At 38.1% G+C, this 18,609-nt stretch overlaps 2 protein-coding genes across 4 annotated transcripts; one reads left to right on the top strand and one right to left on the bottom strand.

The window, feature by feature from the left end:
• Positions 1–3,404: 3,404 nt before the first annotated feature.
• Positions 3,405–4,909, bottom strand: LOC106132195 (probable bifunctional dTTP/UTP pyrophosphatase/methyltransferase protein). The gene is made up of 4 exons (XM_013331550.2): positions 4,724–4,909; positions 4,404–4,645; positions 3,951–4,097; positions 3,405–3,573 (listed from the first exon to the last, which is right to left on the bottom strand). The coding sequence occupies exons 1-4, from the start codon at positions 4,811–4,813 to the stop codon at positions 3,420–3,422; spliced, it is 633 nt and encodes a 210-aa protein (XP_013187004.1). The 5' UTR covers positions 4,814–4,909; the 3' UTR covers positions 3,405–3,419.
• A 4,309-nt stretch (positions 4,910–9,218) lies between these two features.
• LOC106132206 (sentrin-specific protease 1-like) lies at positions 9,219–17,628 on the top strand. 3 transcript variants are annotated; one of them, XM_013331564.2, is made up of 9 exons: positions 9,219–9,429; positions 9,633–9,724; positions 10,824–11,089; positions 11,453–12,319; positions 12,687–12,889; positions 13,810–13,996; positions 14,268–14,492; positions 16,061–16,227; positions 16,659–17,628. In XM_013331564.2, exons 1-8 carry the CDS (start codon positions 9,341–9,343, stop codon positions 16,220–16,222), a joined length of 2,091 nt encoding a protein of 696 aa, XP_013187018.1. In that variant the 5' UTR covers positions 9,219–9,340; the 3' UTR covers positions 16,223–16,227; positions 16,659–17,628. The 3 variants fall into 3 exon arrangements, with proteins under 3 accessions (XP_013187018.1, XP_013187017.1, XP_060801205.1); XM_013331563.2 differs by having other exon boundaries at positions 16,061–16,232; XM_060945222.1 differs by lacking the exon at positions 9,219–9,429 and adding an exon at positions 9,457–9,563 and having other exon boundaries at positions 16,061–16,232.
• The last annotated feature ends 981 nt before the right edge of the window (positions 17,629–18,609 follow it).

Below are 18,609 nucleotides of genomic sequence, written 5' to 3'. Positions count from 1 at the left end.
AATATTACATAATTAGATACTAAACTAAAATAACAAATTAATAATAGGAATAATTGGGTTGCGGAAATCAACCTATGTACATATTATGATAGCAAATAATGATACAAACGCATACATGTATTTTTACATCTATACTTATATTTTAAAGCTGAAGGGTTTGTTTGTTAGTTTGAATGCGCTAATCTCAGGAACTCCTGGTTCGAATTAAAAATTCTTTTTGTGTTGAATAGACCATTTATCGAGGAAGGCTTAAGGCTATATAACATCACGCTGCAACTATAAGGGACAAAGAAATAATGGAAAATGTGAACAAAACGGGGAAAATTATTCATCCTTGAGGGCTTCAATAATGCCCAAAATAACTATTCCATGCGGACGACGTCGCGGGCACAGCTAGTGACAAATAAAACTTTATTGTCTAGTTCACTACGTACAAATTCCTTACGGTTACCTGATGGTGCGGTTCGCGTTATATAAACGCGTCCTGGTGCTTTCCTTAAAATAGGTATGTTAATGGAAATACATACATACATATAGTCACGTCTATATCTCTTACGGGGTAGACAGAGCCAATAGTCCCAAAAAGACTGAATGGCCACATTCAGCTGCTCGGCTTAATGATGGAATTGAGATCCAAATAGTGACAGGTTGCTAGCGCATCGCCTAAAAAAAGAATCACAAGTATGTAAGCCTTTCCCTTAATAATAGTTAATGGAAATCCCTGATTTATTCGGAGAGGCATTGCTAGTAAGTACTGATTAGATTACACAAAAATTGTTTAGACCATCCCGCGATCCCGTGGGAGCAACCATCTAACCGCAAAGCAACTGGACCCGTGACGAAGCGCAGGAGTCTCTCACTGTGCTCTGGTTACATACATACATATTACCACGTCTTTATCCTTGCGGGGTAGTTAGAGCTAATCGTTTTTAAAAAAAGACTGCTTGCCCACGTTCAGCTGTTTGGCATTGAGATTCAAATAGTGACAGGTTGCTCTAGTTACTTTTTAACAATATAGGTAATCTATTTTGCTTAGCTTTGACATAGTTTTATTCATTAAATCCATCTTCATATAACTCTGCACGCATACCTACATAAAGCTCTAAAAAATATGGGTGCTTTTTATCCAGAAAAACTTTTAAACTACACATTGCCCTGGGATTTTTGCCTTAAATATATATTACACGGCTATAGATAGGTACTGCACCGTTTTAAATATCTATTACGGCGGAGTAGACAGAGTCAATTGGCATCTTGAAAAGACTAAAAAGTTATTTTACAAACAATATTATCTAAAACTTACTACGAGTCGAACAAAATCAATATCTATTAAAAACATACCTAATTATTCCGACTTAGTTATACAATATTAATTTATTGCTACACAACAGAGCCTTGAAATTAATATTTTGACGACGTGGGCAGAACAATGTTCCCTGGCCAGCTTCGACGCCTTAACCCTTCGAAAGACATATGGTCATTTTAGACCATTAAATGCCATGCGTCCCATATTTGGGCTTTCGTATCGCCCACGTGAAGTAGGCGGCAACTACATAGCTAATTCTCTTTGTGAGCTAGTGCTGTGAGTCTGTCACGAAGCGCAGATTAAACTTCCGTTTTCTATATGTATATTTATAAAATTATTTCTAACAAACTTTTTGGTCTTTTTGCATACGCGTAACATACATACATACATATCGTCACGTCTGTATCCTATTCGGGGTAGACAGAGCCAACAGTCTTGAAAAGACTGCATGGCCACGTTCGGCTTAATGATAGAATTGAGATTCAAATAGGTTGCTAGCCCATCGCCTAAAAAATTATCTCAAGTTTGTAAGCCTATCCCTTAGTCGCCTTTTACGATATCCATGGGAAAGAGATAGAGTGGTCTTATTCTTTTATGTATTGGTGCCGGGAACAACACGGTACGTACGTGTAAGTAGTTAACTTATTACTTAGGTACTTATTAGTTTATGGCAACTCCCACAAAAATGTCTTACCTAATAAATAGGTTTTCCAAAAAGGTTTTTTCTAGTTTTTTACTATACTTACATACATATAGACACGTCTATATCCCTTGGGGGGAAAACAGAGCCAACAGCATTGAAACAACTGATAGGCCACGTTCATTCATTTCTCACTTATTTACAAATAGTAGGTACTTAGTTGTTTAATAGGCTCACAAACAGATGAAATAAGTACCAAATAAATAAAATTGCAGTTAACAGTACCACACAGATACTAATATACCTACAGGCTGTCTTTTAATTCAACTGCATAAATTTAACTGTTAAGTGTAGGTACTCATCTAAAGGATATTTAATTTAAAAACGTTAAAAGAAAAATAGCGGTTCATATTTCAGAAAGTACGAAAAAAAATAAAGTATCAAAATCCACAATCCTAAATACGTCATATCAGTAGTAGTATTGGTCTTTAATAAAGCGTGTGACGTAGTTTTTGAGGGTTTTTTAAATGTGAAAATGATGACGTTTAATTTAAATAAAAATAGGCTCAAACAGCTCAGAAGCATGGGTATAGTCTATGTTTAAAAGGATGCAGTTGTTTTAAATGTCACCCTGTATACAAGGCCAGTACATTTTCATTGTGATCGCGTACAAACTTGACATTGTGTGATCTATTTCGGCGCCGGATATCGCGTAGGGCGCCGGACGCAGCCCCCCGCCGCCGCTACATTGTTCCAGGAACAAATTGTTGATCGCCTCAGCCCTAATGCGTTTGAAACATTTTGTTTACAAAGTCACAACTCGCGAAACTGCGTTCGATGCGGCGCAGCGGTTAAGTAGTCACGTCTGTGCCAGGCGGACGCGAGTTCTATACTCTGCATACATACATACATGCATATGATCACGCCTATATCCCTTGCAGGGTAGACAGAGCCAGCAGTCTTGAAGACTGATAGGCCACGTTCAGCTGTTTGGCTTAATGATAGAATTGAGATTCAAATAGTGACTAGGTTGCTAGCTAATCGCCTAAAAGAATCTCAAGTTTATAAACCTATCCCTCAGTCGCCTTTTGCGACATCCATGGGAAAGAGATGGAGTGGTCCTTTTTATTTTTCTATTGGTCACCAAAAGCTTGATCTTTGTAATAAATATATAGCAAAATATCGTATTTCTACATCTTCACTATTAAAATTCTATCATTTTATGTCCTCCATTCTCCGTGTAACTCTCAGCGATCAATTTCCTCTACCAACCAAATAGTAGAGACTTAGTACATACATACATACATATGGTCAAGTCTTTATCCCTTGCGGGGTAGACAGAGCCAACAGTCTTGGAAAGACTGAATGAAAGAGATGGAGTGGTCCTATTCTTTTTTATTGTATTGGTGCCGGGAACTACACGGCACAGACTTAAGAGAGACTTAGTCTCCCAACAAAGAAAGACTTTTCAACTTATGTCAGTTTATTTTCTATATTTTTGAACATATTGTACAGTATCGAGGTAGTCCGGTACAATGGGAAGCCGACGACGGTAAAGTAGTCTCCCTCCACTCTCTCCACAAACGTGCCCCCGACGCCTTGGATTCCATAGCCGCCAGCTTTATCCCTACAAGAAAAGAGAGGTTCATTTTAGGAACACGATAAGATATTTTTATTTATAATCGTTCTTCAACATTAAACTTAATATGATGTATGAATTTTAGCAGACAAATAACTATATGAATTTATTTAGGAGTCAAGCATAACAGAAAGTTGGTACAAAAATCAACATAACCCAATGTATGTTTTATAAAAAACATTCAATGTATCCGTAGAAAATATGCAATCAATGAAAGGACGTATTCAGCTGGATTTCTAAATGCTAGTGCCGTGGGGTTCCCCGCACCAATATAAAAAAAGAATTGGACCACTCCATCCCATGGATGTCGTAAAAGGCGACTAAGGGATATACTTATTCGAAAAGATACAAAAAAATAATCATACATAGGTTCTCCAGTAGCAATATAAGCCTTTATTTGCTCTTCATCGATTTTCCCAAAAAATACTTTGGTGTTCTCCGTAAATTTCACCACATCTTTGTTTGTTTTTATGACAACTCCTGTGTACACCGTGTGTCCTTTTCCGGAGAGGCTGTAAAATAATTGTTTTTATTGAAAAAATAATACAATACAATAAAAAATACGTTGACATGTTGTATCGGTTGGAAAAACCATATTTGAATAAAAAATATTTATATAGGAGCTTGCAAAAATATAAAACACATTTAAACAACACAAAATTCAATTTCGTGGTAAGTAGGTACCTACAACAAAAAATCCTTATAAGAAAAATGTCTAAATGGTGAAATGGGCAAATAACATTTGTAACTATCACATGAGTTCAGGGTGTAATGAGAATTATTACACGAATTAACCCCCATGAGGTGGTAGAAGTAACCTCGACAACATATCAAATGCTTCTTGCTGATCCTGGGGTTTGCCAAACATCTGTCCATCCAATGTCACCATGGTATCAGCAGCTATGACCATATCTGGGGCTCGTCCTTCTTGGGTCAAACGTCTTTCTACTTCCAAGGCCTTCTGCAGTGCTGTTTCTTCAACAAACTCAGAGAAACTATTGAAATCTGAAGGCACCAAATTTTCTTCAAATTTAGATGGACAGAGAGTCACTTTAAGCCCCTAAAATAGAAACTGTATGTTAGAAAGTAATTATAAATATATTTATATTCAGTGATAATTGAACTAGGTTATACATACAATATTTTCGATAAGTTCCTTACGCCTTGGAGAACCACTGGCCAAAATAATGTTCTTATGTTTTAAAATGTGCATCACTGGTTGTAACATTTTAAACAGATAAAACACGCAAGTAGCTTAAGTTTTAATGAAATGGGTAAAATTTTGCCCTAACCTTGTTTCAATTCGATAAGCAATTTGTTGATATTAAAATTATCCCGATATGACATTGACTGATAATATGTACATAATTTCCAGTGTTACCAACTCTAAAATTATTTAGATCTCAATTGAACTTTTAATTTTACTTTTTTTTCTATCTATAATCAACCAAATAAAACATATAATGTTATTAAGAGCCGACTAAGGGATAGACTTGGGATTCCTCTTTAATGTAAATCCCTGCCAATCTAAGGTCTGCCGCGCCGATGGATGCATGGCTAGGGGCGAGCCTAGTCTCGAGCGTGCCACTTCCGCCATGGGGTTGGGCGACCCCCAGGTAATGGCTAGCCTTACCCTGGCATGCGGGGCTCTGCTGGGGCGGACAAAATTTTTCCCTAGCGTCTCGTGGGAATCGCATTATGAACCTTAAAAAGCATAGAAATGGCGGCGATGGTGTCCGCACCCCATCACGTCTCGTTCCCGGCGGGAGCGGTATGCGGTCTGCTGAAAGCCGCTTTGCGACGATGAATGTAAGAGGAGGAATGAAGGATAAGATTGAGGAAGTATGCCAGATGATGGATGAAAGACGTTTGGATGTGTTGTGCGTGAATGAAACGAAGCGGAAAGGATGCGACGCGACGCAGCACGGCCCTTACACGGCGTATTGGTCTGGAATTTCCAGTACCAGCCGAGGCTGTCAAGGGGTCGGTCTAATTCTTTCTGCACGAATGGCTGAGTGCGTGAATGAGTATGAGTGTGTCAGCCCTCGTCTTCTATGGATTAGGCTGAAAGTTGGAATCACTCGGATCTTCGTTCTAGGTGTTTATGCACCTTGGGATGTGGGTTCGAGGGGTACAACATCAGCAAAAAGCGAAAACGAGGAGTTCTGGAATAGTGTAAGAGAAGTATTGAAAGTTACCAAGCCAAATGAGAAGATTATTATGTTAGGTGATTTTAATGGATGGGTGGGTGTAAAGCGTGATGGATATGAAAAGGTGCTTGGTGCGTTTGGTGACGAAAAGGTGAATGATAATGGAAGAAGTGTATTAGAAATTTGTCTAGAGTGGGATCTTTTTGTGTCGAACTCAATGTTTCAACATAAAGAGATCCACACCTACACAAGAGTGGAAGGTATTTTAAAAAGTATGATAGACTTTGTGATTGTAGATGAAAGATTGAAGAACAAAGTGCTGGATACCCGTGCATATCGCGGTGCTGGCATTGACTCGGACCATTTACTGGTGAGATCCCGGATAAGGGGTATCTTCAATCGCTGGCGGCACAGGGTAAGGGAGCAAACCAGCGCTTTGGAAAGAGTAAAAGTGGAAAATTTGCAAGATATGGATGTAGGTAAGAAGTATATTAATAGACTGAAGGATGAATTTGAAGATTTAGATGAAATGAGCGATATTGAAGATGGATGGAAGGAACTTAAAGAAAGAATTGTGAAAGTAGCTGTTGAAGTGTGTGGTGTAAGTAGAAGAAGGAAAGGAAAAAATCACAAAAATGCGTGGATGAGTAAAGATGTGCAAGAACTTGTGCGATTAAAGAAGAAAGCATGGCTGGATTTGTTAGCAGCAAAAGCTAACTTAAGAATGCAAGAGGTTATAGATGAAGATGTGAATGAAGCACGTAAGGAATATAAGAAAATGAAAGATTTGGTTAAGAAAGCTGTGATTAGAAAGAAAGAAGAGTATAAAGAGGATTTTGATAAAAGGCTATCAGAAGACTTTCAGTCAAATCTGAAAGTATTCTGGAAATCCGTAAGGTCAGCCCGAGGAAATACTATAACCAGAGAGCTGACTAGGATCAGATGCCAGGATGGTAGCGTTGTGAAAGGAGAAGAATGTGTACTAAAGATATGGAAGGACTATTTTGAAAGTTTATTTGAAAAAAAGGAAGGAAATAAGAAAGATTTCTGCTATAGCGAAGAAAAAGAGAATGAGATGGAAGGCGAAATTGAAATGTTCGAAATTGTGGAAGCACTTAAGAGTATGAAAGCGGGAAAGGCTGCTGGGTGTGATAGAGTGTCGGTCGAGATGCTTAAAGCAGGAAAAGGCGTAGTAGCTAGTCAGTTGTACTGCCTTTTCAATTTGTGTTGGAGAAGCGGCCGAGTACCAAAAGATTGGTGTAAGGCTGTTATCGTGCCACTTTACAAAGGAAAAGGGTCACAGCTGGACTGCAAAAATTATCGTGGTATAAGCCTGCTTAGCGTCGTCGGCAAATTGTATGCTAAGGTATTGATTAATAGAGTCAAGAATGAAACTGATGACAAAATATGGGATGCTCAAGCGGGATTTCGAAAGGGAATGGGATGTACTGATCAGGTCTTTTCCTTGCGGTGCATAGCCGAAAAGTTTTTGGCCAAGAGTCAAAAAGTCTATTGCACATTCGTAGATCTGGAAAAGGCCTATGACAGAGTTGAGAGGAATGAATTGTGGTCAGCACTTTCTATGCATGGGGTGAGCAGTCTCTTGATACGAGCACTGAAATCCTTATATGAGGATTCGAGTGCTTGTGTCAGGATAAACGGAGCGCACACTGAGTGGTTTAAGATTGAGAAAGGCGTTAGGCAAGGATGTGTTGCGTCACCGTGGCTGTTCAACCTATTTATGGATAGCTGTTTGACAGATTTGAAAGAGTCTAAAAGTGGATTAAGGATGAATGAGTTACTCGTCAAATGTCTGCTCTATGCCGACGATCAGGTTATACTGGCGTCATCAGCGGAGGAGTTACAGGAGATGGTAAACTGTATGCATGAAGCTTTAAAAGAGAAAGGAATGAAAGTGAACGTAAGTAAAACTAAAACACTGGTTTTTGAAATGGAGAAAGAAATGACAGCATGTAATATTTTGATTGGAGGAGAAAAAGTGGAGCAAGTGAAAGAGTTTGTATATCTAGGATCAAAGTTTACATCAGATGGCAAGTATGATAGTGATATTGAAAGGAGAGTGAACGCGGGGAACATGGTGAATGGAGCTTTGCATGCCTTTATGAGCAGTCAGAAACTATCCAAAAAGGCTCGACTGGCTGTGCACAGGGGCGTGTTGGTCCCGACATTAATGTATGGGAGTGAAAGTTGGGTATGGCAAAAGAAGCATGAAAGCAGAATAAATGCAGTGGAAATGAGAGCGTTAAGGAGTATGATGGGTGTGAAATTGAGTGACAGGATAAGGAACAGCGTGATAAGGGAATGTTGTGATGTGAAAGAAGATGTAGTTACAGGAATAGAAAAGGGTATGTTAAGATGGTTCGGTCATGTGGAGAGAATGAATGAAAGCAGGTTGACTAAGCAGATATACAAGGAGAGTGTGGAGGGAAAGGTCGGAGTGGGAAGACCTAGACGAACGTATCTTGATCAAATTAAGGACGTCCTGGTAAAGGGTCAGGTCAAAAGTACCCGAAACCGCCGAGCTTGTATGAAGAGAGTTATGAATGTGGACGAAGCGAAAGAAGTATGCAGAGATCGTGGCAAGTGGAAAGAGGTAGTCTCTGCCTACCCCTCCGGGATAGAGGCGTGATTTTATGTATGTATGTATGTATGTATAATCAACCATTTTGTCAAGGAAAACTTCCTATTTAATAATATTGTACTTATTATACCTACTAAAACTATAAATGCGAAAGTAAATTTGTTTGATGTCTCTTTTTGCATCATCAATTGAACTAAATTTATTGAAATTTTATAATTACCTACAGGTATTAAAGAATCTGTAATAATACAAAATTTAAATTTGATAATATAATATAAATATTAAAATAAAAATTTAGTTTTAATGTTCGTTTTGCATTGATTTTTAGTTTTGAAGAGAGATCTGCTTTCCTAGAAAACAAGTTATGGAAATGGTGTTCCTGGACTTCATTAGAAAATTCCTCTGAATTTGCCCTTAAATTCATTGCCAAGCAGTATTTTCCATGTCAGCATACATATATTTCGAACTAATATCTTACGGAGTATGCAGAGCCCGATTACCCACAGGATTCGAGGGCCACATTTACCTGACACTGAAACTGAATTACTGAAACTGATTAATAAAATTTGAAGTTCAAAATCCTCTGTCTCGTTCGCGTGTTATGATTATTCCAGTATAACGTGTATCCCATGAGTTTTCAGAAATATCGCAATAAGAAGGCATCGAGTTAACAACACCTTGCAATAAAGGTAAACCTTTCTTCGATAGGATTCCTAGTAAGAAACCTCGGTGTATGGGCTTTTACACTCGCGTAACCCTTTGTAAAAAAAAACTTATAAAATTTACTACATTATTTACTACATTATTTTTTGTACATTCTATTATTTTACTCCAAATTGAAGTTGGCAACACTGCTTGATTCCTTTGCTTGCGCGCTTGTTATAAAAAAAAAGTTAATGGCGGAAGCGAATGGCGTGTCGTGCAAATGTGAAAACGTGAAATTCCTTCGTTTTGAAGAATATCATTCAATATAATCTATGTAATGGAAAGATAATTGTCTAAAATGAAGTCCGTTGTGGCTTATGTCCGAAGTCTTTTAGGTTGGAGTGACGAAAACCCAACAATCAGCAGACCAAGCTTCAAACGCGACAGGTATGACATGTTTACAACTATTTTAGTTATGGCGGCAAAGTCACTGTAAAATTGTCGTTATTTAATTAACTACATCGTAAAATCTCTCTAAATATGCTTAAAATTCCGCTCAAGCTAGCGTCCAAATTTTGGGAGTAAGTATAATTGCTTTTGAGTCGTAACTAACGTAGTGAAAAACGATTAACAAGTTTGTCGGTTTTCAGGGCAGACGATGGTTTTTCTTCAGACGACGAGTCACCGGCACTCAAAAAGCTAAAACAGCTGAAGAGGACTAGTTTTCCAGGCATTATGGATGGTATGATTATGAATAATTTAACGCTATAAAATTTCAGTTTTCTAGTAATCACGGTTTATGAGATACAGCTTAATGACAGACAGCCGGACGGACAGACAGGTTAATCTTGGGCACGGTATTGTATTAAGTATTCTTTAAAAACTGGATTTTTACAAGAGACTGAACTTTTGCCAATTATATGATTTAAATTGTGTCCGAGTATAATTTGACCAAGTAGGCTTTAACAATAGTTATCAAGCTAGAATGTCAACAGGATAAACAATAACTAAATTGTCAATGGTTTTTTTTTATCTTTGTTTTTAATCAGTGGAAGTAAAAAGAAAAGCCTTGTCAAACCTGGAAGCAAATCTTTGTGTAATCTTATTTGTTAACATACCTATATACATATAGCCACGTCTATATCCCCTGTGTGGTAGACAGTCTCAAAAACTGAAAGGCCAAGCTCAGCGGCATGGTCAAATGATGGAATTGATATTAAAATAGTGACAGGTTACTAGCCCATCGCCTATGAGGAGAAGCCCAAGTTTGTTTACCTTAGTTGCCTTTTACTACATCAACGAAAAAGTAAAGTGCCGGGAACAACATGTCACTTATTTTCTTATTAAATGCATAGTGTGATGTATCCATTAGTAATAGGATTACTCTTTTAGTTGTCTTTGCAACAGAAAACACAGGCTGACAATATTAAAAAAAAAGCATTCTTCTTTCCTTTTTACCTTTTCCATGTCTTTCCTTAATATTGATTTGTTTAATTGTTATTTCGGTCACAATTAACATTGTGCAGTGCAAATAAGTTGCACAGCACTTAGTGCAACATTAAAATACTTGTAGCCTATATATTGGGCTGAATAAAAAAATCCTACTAACATTATAAATGCATGCAAAAGTTTGTGAGTATGTCAGTATGGATGTTTGTTTCTCTTTCACGCAAAAACTACTGAACCGATTACGGTGAAATTTGGTATATAGGTAGCTGAAGACCCAGAATAACATATAGGCTTCTATTTATCCCAGAGTTCCCGCGGGATTGATAGCGTTGCCATGCGGACGAAGCCGCCGGCGGCCTCTAGTGATTTATATTTACACTTCTCTGTTTTAGATTTATGGGAGAAAGAAGACAAAACCAGTAAAAATGTCCGATATGTTCCCATACAAATTGAGGCAGGTCACCCCAGCACTTCCACGCCGAATCACGTGGTGCTCGGCAAACCTGCCTCCAGGGAGAGGACAGTGCCAATAAAAGTGTTGGGAATGTCGGAAAATGGACCTTCCGTACTCAAGAATAGGAGCCCACGGATGCACACACCAGTCAGACCCATCATTCATGCGGTTGTTGATGACGATGATGATGAAGATGATCAGGAGGTATGTACTTCTTTATTTATTTTACGAATTTATCTATATTTACATAAATATAATCACATCTATATGCCTTGCAGTGTTAATAGTCCCAAAAGTCTTAAAAGTTCAGTTGTTTGGCTTAATGATAAAATCGAAATTCATATAATGATAGCCTAAAAGAAGAATCTCAAGTTTATAAGCCTATCCCTTAATCGCCTTTTACGACAGCCATAGGAGACAGTCAAATAATCAACATAAGTGTGATTTCAATTCAACAGGGGGATCGAATTTTACTCATTGGAATTTGTTTAATTTTAAGAGATTAAAAGGCTAGTGTACTGTAAATTATTTAAACTCAAAAATTTAACACAATTGTTATAATTTCAGGTCACATATATCGAAAGGAAACCCAGTAAACCAACTAAGTTCATAAACCTTGATGATGAGGAATATGACGAGCCGGACCACAGCGCACAAGACGATGACGTCATTTTCGTGCCCGCCACCTCCGCCGGGAAACCCTACAGATACTTCTACAACAGCACACGCAATGACGATGATCCCATTCAATATTACAAACGAAGTCGGAAGTTAAACGAAAGGAATACGAATAACACATCTCCAAGGACTTACATAAAATTCAAAGCTCCACCCGGTATAACTAAAACGTATAAAAAAACACCAACACCCGTCCCCAGGTGGATGCAAGCGTCGAAGCCCTCGAATCTCTCAAATAGTAGGAATAGATTATTGAATGTGAACGGGAATGCTAGGTCAACACTATCGGAAGTATTTAATTTAGATGAAAAGAGAAATTATCAGGAGCTGATCAAACGCGTGACGCAGTCTTTAAAGGCGCCGACGATCGGGAAGCCTGGTGACGTCATCAACCTGGCGGACGACGCGGCGTCCTTCAGATTGACGCAGAGGACCCAGAGGAAGGCGTTAGATGAAATCAAATTTGTTGAGAAAGGTCTCAGCGCGGAGAAAGAGAATGAGGCTGCGAAGGAATATGACCCGATCACGGTAGCGTCAATTAACTCATCGGATTCTGAAGTGGAAGTAGTGCCGTCCGAGTCGTCGAGTTCCTCGGTTAGGATAGACCCGATAAATACCCTAAAAGATTCGTTCAAGGACAGAGCAATTACGTCCAGTGATTGGCTAACGAAGTTGGATACGAAATATAAGAAGAAGAAGAATGATACGCAGGAAAAGTTGGCTGAGGCGCGGCGTGAGTCTGATATTATTTCCAAGGTATTTTGAATTTGCTTTGATATTCTGTCAAATTATGTACAACTAACAAGCCTATGTCACTCCCAAAGATCTTTTATACTGTATCTGTGCCTAATTTCGTGAAAGTCAGGCCAGTTGTTTTTGAGTTCTCTTTGCTAATATTTACAATTTTAAACCCAATTCCTATAGCTAAATTCACAAGAACTAAATAGAAAGTCAACTTACTTTATTACCACAATTTTTTTTCTAAACATGACAAAACTACTAACTTAGCAGGTATGTTAAAATAATTATCACTACGCATTGGTAGAGTAGCCTATTTGAGTTTTCAATTTCAATATATTTATATCTAAATCTAGACATCTCATTAGAAATTTACATTTTACAGGTGAACAGTGAACAAAAAATAGCACATTTAGAGCACAAACTGAAATATGAGCTGAGCATACCGGAGAGTTTGTTCGAAGAGCCCCAGCCGACCGTGGAGCTCCCACCGCTGACCCCGGAACAAGAGAAGCTCGTGAACAGAGCACTAGGACCCGGACCCCCGGGGCAATTGCTTGTAGAGAAATTCAACTTGAGAATACACAGGTGAGAAAGTTGTAAAACTGTACATCACTGAAATCTACAATGTATGCAAAACAACATATTAGGTTTACCTGCAAAGTGTTGCAAAATTGTGGAGGTCAGATTTTTTTTTTTTTATATATAATTTTATATATATTTGCGATCAGTGCATCCACTTTTAGCAAATGTGTTTTAGGCTCTTGACATTAGAGTGTATCCCCCAGTGAGGATATCTACTCATTCCGATTTATAGGATGTCTTTCCTCTTTAATCGCTTTGTATAGCTGCGGTTTGTGAGTTGCTGTGCAAGTATGTTTGGGTGCTTTACGAGCCTCTCCCGGTACCTCAGGCCGACATTTAGGAGTTCTTCCTTTATTGTAGTAATTTCCAGGTGTTCATGGATTTCTGCGTTCGTAACATACCAGGGCACGCCACTGATGTTTCTGAGTATTTTATTTTGCACTCTTTGCAGGCATGAGATATTGGAGTCAGAAGCACTACCCCACAGTTGTAGTCCATAAGTCCAGATTGGTTTGAGAATTGTTTTATACACTAGGAGTTTGTTGTCTACTGATAGCTTGCTATTTCGCCCCAACAGCCAGTGGAAACTTCCATAGCGAATGTTTACTGCATCCCTCTTTTTTTTTATATGATCTTTCCATGTCAGTCGTCTGTCTAGGTGCAGTCCCAGATACCGTACACTGTTGTGTTGTGGGAGTACAATATTTTCCAGTTTCACCTGAGGACAGTTGCCTTTTAGATGGGAGTCGCTTCGTGTAAAAACAGACTCACCCAATCCAGGATCCATGGTTGCAGGCACACCCTGGGCTCCTTTCCAGAGAGGTGAGGATGCAACCAGGGCAAAAGCAAGGAGAAAGAAGAAAGGGTAGTCCATCCATCTAACCATGCGGTAACCACTTTAATACTAAAACAAATTGTTTCAGACGAGACCTCCAAACGCTGTCAGGTCTGAACTGGCTCAACGATGAGGTGATAAACTTCTACATGAACCTACTGATGCAACGGGCCGAGGAGAGGAAGGACCTGCCTAGAGTGTACGCAGCCAACACGTTCTTCTATCCTAAACTCATGCAGAGCGGACAGGCTGGACTTAGGCGGTGGACGAGAAAAGTGAGCTGTTCTCTTTCTTGATATAACTATGTGCCGTGTGGTTCCCGACACTTTAGAATCTTACCCATGGATATCGTAAAAGGCGACTAAGAGAAAGGCTAATAAAGTTGAGATCTTTGCAGGGGATGGGTTGGCAACCTGTCACTATTTGGATACCATCGTTAAGTATACTGAAGTGGCGTGGAAAAATCCACGCGAACAGAGTCGCGGACAAAACCAATACCACATATAACCACAATACAAAAAATAACTCGGATCAATCATATTCCAGGTAGACATATTCGCCAACGACCTAATGATTGTGCCGGTACACTTGGGGGTGCATTGGTGCCTGTCCATCATCGACTTCCGGGACAAGAAGGTGTCGTACCTGGACAGCATGGGCGGCCGCAACCTGGCCTGCCTCGAGGCCCTGCTGCAGTACTTGAAGGACGAGCACCAGGACAAGAAGGGGCAGCCGTTTGATGCTGCCGGGTGGAACACGGAATGCCTCAAAGTATGTTATTTGTCACGTTAAGAAGTTATATACTAAGAATCTTTCCACTTGTGAAAGTTTGAAGTCCCAGTTGCATCCTTGCCACTCTGGAGAGGAGCCCGGGGTATGCCTTTGACCATGGATCCTGGATTGGGTGTGTCAGGTTTTTACATGAAATGACTCCCCATCTTAGCTCAGCAAGCTAACTGGTATTGGATCGATCATGGTTACACATCCAGTTGCCTGAATGTGCAGGTTTTCTCACGATGTTTTCTCTTACCGTAAGAGCATCGGTTAGTATTCAAATTAATGTACATAACTTCGAAGTAGCTGTTGCCCGCAACTTCGTCCGCGTAAATTTCGACACTTATAGGGAAAATAACGCATTTTTCAAGTATTCGTAAATTTTTTTAGTAAATTATAGTGTTGTACTCTGCAGCAACGCCCCCTGTTGAAATTTTTGTTCTACCCATGGCAATTTAATGTACAACAGAAGAACATTATGTACAAAAAACAATTTAGTATGTACGTACAGTAAATTTGAGAAAAAATGATACTTTATAGGGCGCTGCTAGAGAGTATACTCTACAGCAGCGCCACTCAGAATACTTACTTGTCTTTATACTAGAAAGCTGATTTTTTAATAAGACGATGTACGAACGTTTATTAGTATGTACGTCTTAGAATAATAATGAAAATGTAAGCAACTATTGTTTTATCTAACTTTAAAAGAAATGCCGTGCAAAGCCTTATTATTTATTAACGAATTAATTGATTTTACGCTTTTAAAGCTAACCGCGGGTGAAGCCGCAAGCAAAAGCTAGTTTTTTTTATTCATAATTCATCATTAAAGGCAGACAATATAGTTTTCCTGAAATTGTTACTGTTACAAAATCTGTGTTATTAATTTAGTACTTACATATTAATTGCGTTATTGACAGGAAAGAAGAAGTGTTCACTGCAACGTACCTAACTACGGTCTTTCTTTTAAAGTTAGATAAAACAATAGTTGCTTACATTTTCATTATTATTCTAAGACGTACATACTAATAAACGTTCGTACATCGTCTTATTAAAAAATCAGCTTTCTAGTATAAAGACAAGTAAGTATTCTGAGTGGCGCTGCTGTAGAGTATACTCTCTAGCAGCGCCCTATAAAGTATCATTTTTTCTCAAATTTACTGTACGTACATACTAAATTGTTTTTTGTACATAATGTTCTTCTGTTGTACATTAAATTGCCATGGGTAGAACAAAAATTCCAACAGGGGGCGTTGCTGCAGAGTACAACACAAATTATAAGATATATTCTGCTATTCGGGGCGGGGAGGCAAATCCAACAAATCAAAAACCATGAAAATTGGTTCAGCAGATTGGTGCAGCACGGGTGCAAAATTATAAATGTTATTATACATGAAAACCTTCCTCTTGAATCACTCTTACCTGTTACAAAAAACCGCATCAAAATCCGTTGCGTAATTTTAAAGATTTAAGCATACAGACAAACAGACTAAAATAGCGACTTTGTTTTATACTATGTAGTGATATTAGCGGTTGGCAATATATAATTTTATTTGTTTCGATGGCAGGACATCCCGCAGCAGATGAACGGCAGCGACTGCGGCATGTTCGCGTGCACGTTCGCGGAGTTCGCGAGCCGCGGCGCGCCCTACTCGTTCACGCAGGCGCACATGCCGTACCTGAGGAGGAAGGCCGCCTTGGAGATACTCATGGGGAAACTGATGCTTTAGGACTGGTAAGGTAATGTATTTATATGAAAAATGTCACAATGAGGACTTACTTGAGTTATCTTATATTAAGTGATATATAATTGAAAAATTATTGTTTGTTTATTTGTTACCATTTTACGGGTTTTCTGCAGAACCATTATTGTGAAATTTTGCATGTATATAATAAGAGTCTGGAGAAGGACATAGGGTACTTTTCTAGTTCCCGTTCCAGTTCCGAGTTCCCGTTGGATTTGCGAAAAGCCTCTTATTATTTTGTAGGTGGCGCTAAATTCGTCGCTCTACCAAACATACAAATATATACTTCGTTGCTTTTTATCCCCTTGAGACAAATATTATTAATTATGAAAAATTTTACTGTTACCAATAATGCTAACTATAAACTCAAACTTTCAATTTTTGTTGTTCAATAAGTAAGCTTTTATTATTTTTCTTACAGCTGCACAATAATGGCGGGATTTTCAATTGTGCATAAAATGTGCAACTAGTGAAAGTGAAATGGAACAGTGAAAACATACTCTACAAATCAGTGCAAAGACACATGTAAGTACACGAAATGACAAAATAGTGATTGTGAAGTCGGTGATCGTGGAACGATGTAGACTGAGACTAATTTTAAGATATTTAATATAATGTGTCGGATGGTTTTTGTGTGACACTCGGAAGAAATATAGATTTAATGAAAATGTAAGTATTTTGTGATTTAAATTACTGATCAAGAGTGCAATGCACTTTGCTACAAGTTTGCATCAAAATGCATCTTTGTGAAAAGGTATCTAAACTGCACATCAATTTGTTGTAAAAATAAGGCTACAAGAATAATTTGAACTAAATTTTTAAGATAAAAACTTGAATAAAGTCCAGAGGGACTTGACGAACTTAATGCTTTTTCACCAATCCACACAAATAATAAAGAGATAAGATTTTTATTTTTGCATGTTTGTAGCGAATAAACTCAAAAACTACTGGACTGTTTCATGAAATTTGTGCACAGATGTAGAATAGACCTTCGGGAGTAACATAGGTTTTTTTATCTGGAATTTACCACGGCAGCGAAGCTAGCAAAAGCTAGTCTACACTAATAACCATTATTAATATCACAATGAAGACCACTCGAACATAGGCTCTCTTTTTATCTTATGAGCAAGTTCCTAGTAGTGTTCTCAATGATGACACTTTATAAGTCCCGGACTTAATACAGATCTTGGTATAATAAAATAAAGAGGATTCTCTTTGATTTTACGCAAGCAAGCTGCCGATTGACAATTTTCACAAGAGAATATCGGGAGTATTCTGTGGAATACTAAAAGCTAATCCGTCATTGCTACAAAGCGTACCAGGAAGAAATAAAAAAAAAACTATAATAAACCATAGACCTCTTGGTGCAGTGGGGTAAACATATTTGGCAATTTTTTATTCATGAACAAATTGGAGAGTCTAACATAAATACAGATTTATTCTACCTATTGCTAAGGGCTAGTTATTTGTTTTGTATATATGAAGTGACATTCAACTTATGAATTCTGTTCCTAGATTTAAATTAGGCTAAAGTAGATAAATAAAGTCATCAAAGTTGTAATACATTCAGGAGAAATTTCTATTTTATATCATTGACACAGATGTTTACTGAAAATGTCTCCGTACATAAAAACCGATATGGTATGTTTGAAATCCAGTCCAATTATAATATGGCGGGTGTTGTAAGGATTTGTAATTTTGTTTGTAACAAACCCGAAAATTACTAGGCCAATTTTGATGATGACACAAAAAACCTTCAGGTGTGACATAGGTTATTATTTCCTGGAAATGCGCAAAAACTTATACATTATACATATTACTGAAGTCTTCCTGTAGGAACGTAGATAAAACTGATTAAAAAGGTGTAATACTGAGGTGATACTCGTAAAATGAGAGTTTGTAAACGATCATTTTTACTTTTAACAAAATGAAATATTTGTATAGTCGCGTAAGTGACGCGAATACAAATATTTCATTTTGGCGTCTACTAACAAGACATCATTTCCGTATTAAAAGGACCTCTCAATTTAAATATACATACATACAAACATATAATCACGTCTATATCCCTTGCGGTATAGACAGAGCCAACAACAACACAACACAACAAGTATTGAAAAAACCGATAGGCCACGTTCGGCTGTTTGCAATTAAATAATAAGAATTGGGTTACATGAAATTGTGAGGCTTCAGAGCCTAAACTCTGCTAACAGAAAATTTATTTGAAGCTTTTTTACTTCGTATCCTTAAACAGCCTGAATTATCTGACGAGTTTGTACGATAGAAATGGTCATTAGTCATTTGAAAGGCTTATTATCCGAGTCACCTAGTTGTCGATTCACGACATATGTACTTCCCTCTCTCTCTTAATC

This window comes from Amyelois transitella, chromosome 2 (genome assembly GCF_032362555.1).
Source record: "Amyelois transitella isolate CPQ chromosome 2, ilAmyTran1.1, whole genome shotgun sequence".
Taxonomy (NCBI): domain Eukaryota; kingdom Metazoa; phylum Arthropoda; class Insecta; order Lepidoptera; family Pyralidae; genus Amyelois; species Amyelois transitella.
The sequence above is the reverse complement of the archived record's forward strand: the minus strand, read 5'-3'. Positions and strand labels throughout refer to the sequence as shown.

Bases quoted from the DNA above. Each gene is read 5' to 3' on its own strand.
- LOC106132195 (XM_013331550.2), bottom strand. From the start codon at position 4,813: ATGTTACAACCAGTGATGCACATTTTAAAACATAAGAACATTATTTTG. The intron at 4,646-4,723 runs GTATGTATAACC...TTTCTATTTTAG, and splicing joins AGGAACTTATCGAAAATATT to GGGCTTAAAGTGACTCTCTG. The intron at 3,574-3,950 runs GTATGATTATTT...CTTTTCTTGTAG, and splicing joins ATTGCTACTGGAGAACCTAT to GGATAAAGCTGGCGGCTATG.
- LOC106132206 (XM_013331564.2), top strand. From the start codon at position 9,341: ATGAAGTCCGTTGTGGCTTATGTCCGAAGTCTTTTAGGTTGGAGTGAC. The intron at 12,890-13,809 runs GTGAGAAAGTTG...AAATTGTTTCAG, and splicing joins TTCAACTTGAGAATACACAG to ACGAGACCTCCAAACGCTGT. The intron at 13,997-14,267 runs GTGAGCTGTTCT...ATCATATTCCAG, and splicing joins TTAGGCGGTGGACGAGAAAA to GTAGACATATTCGCCAACGA.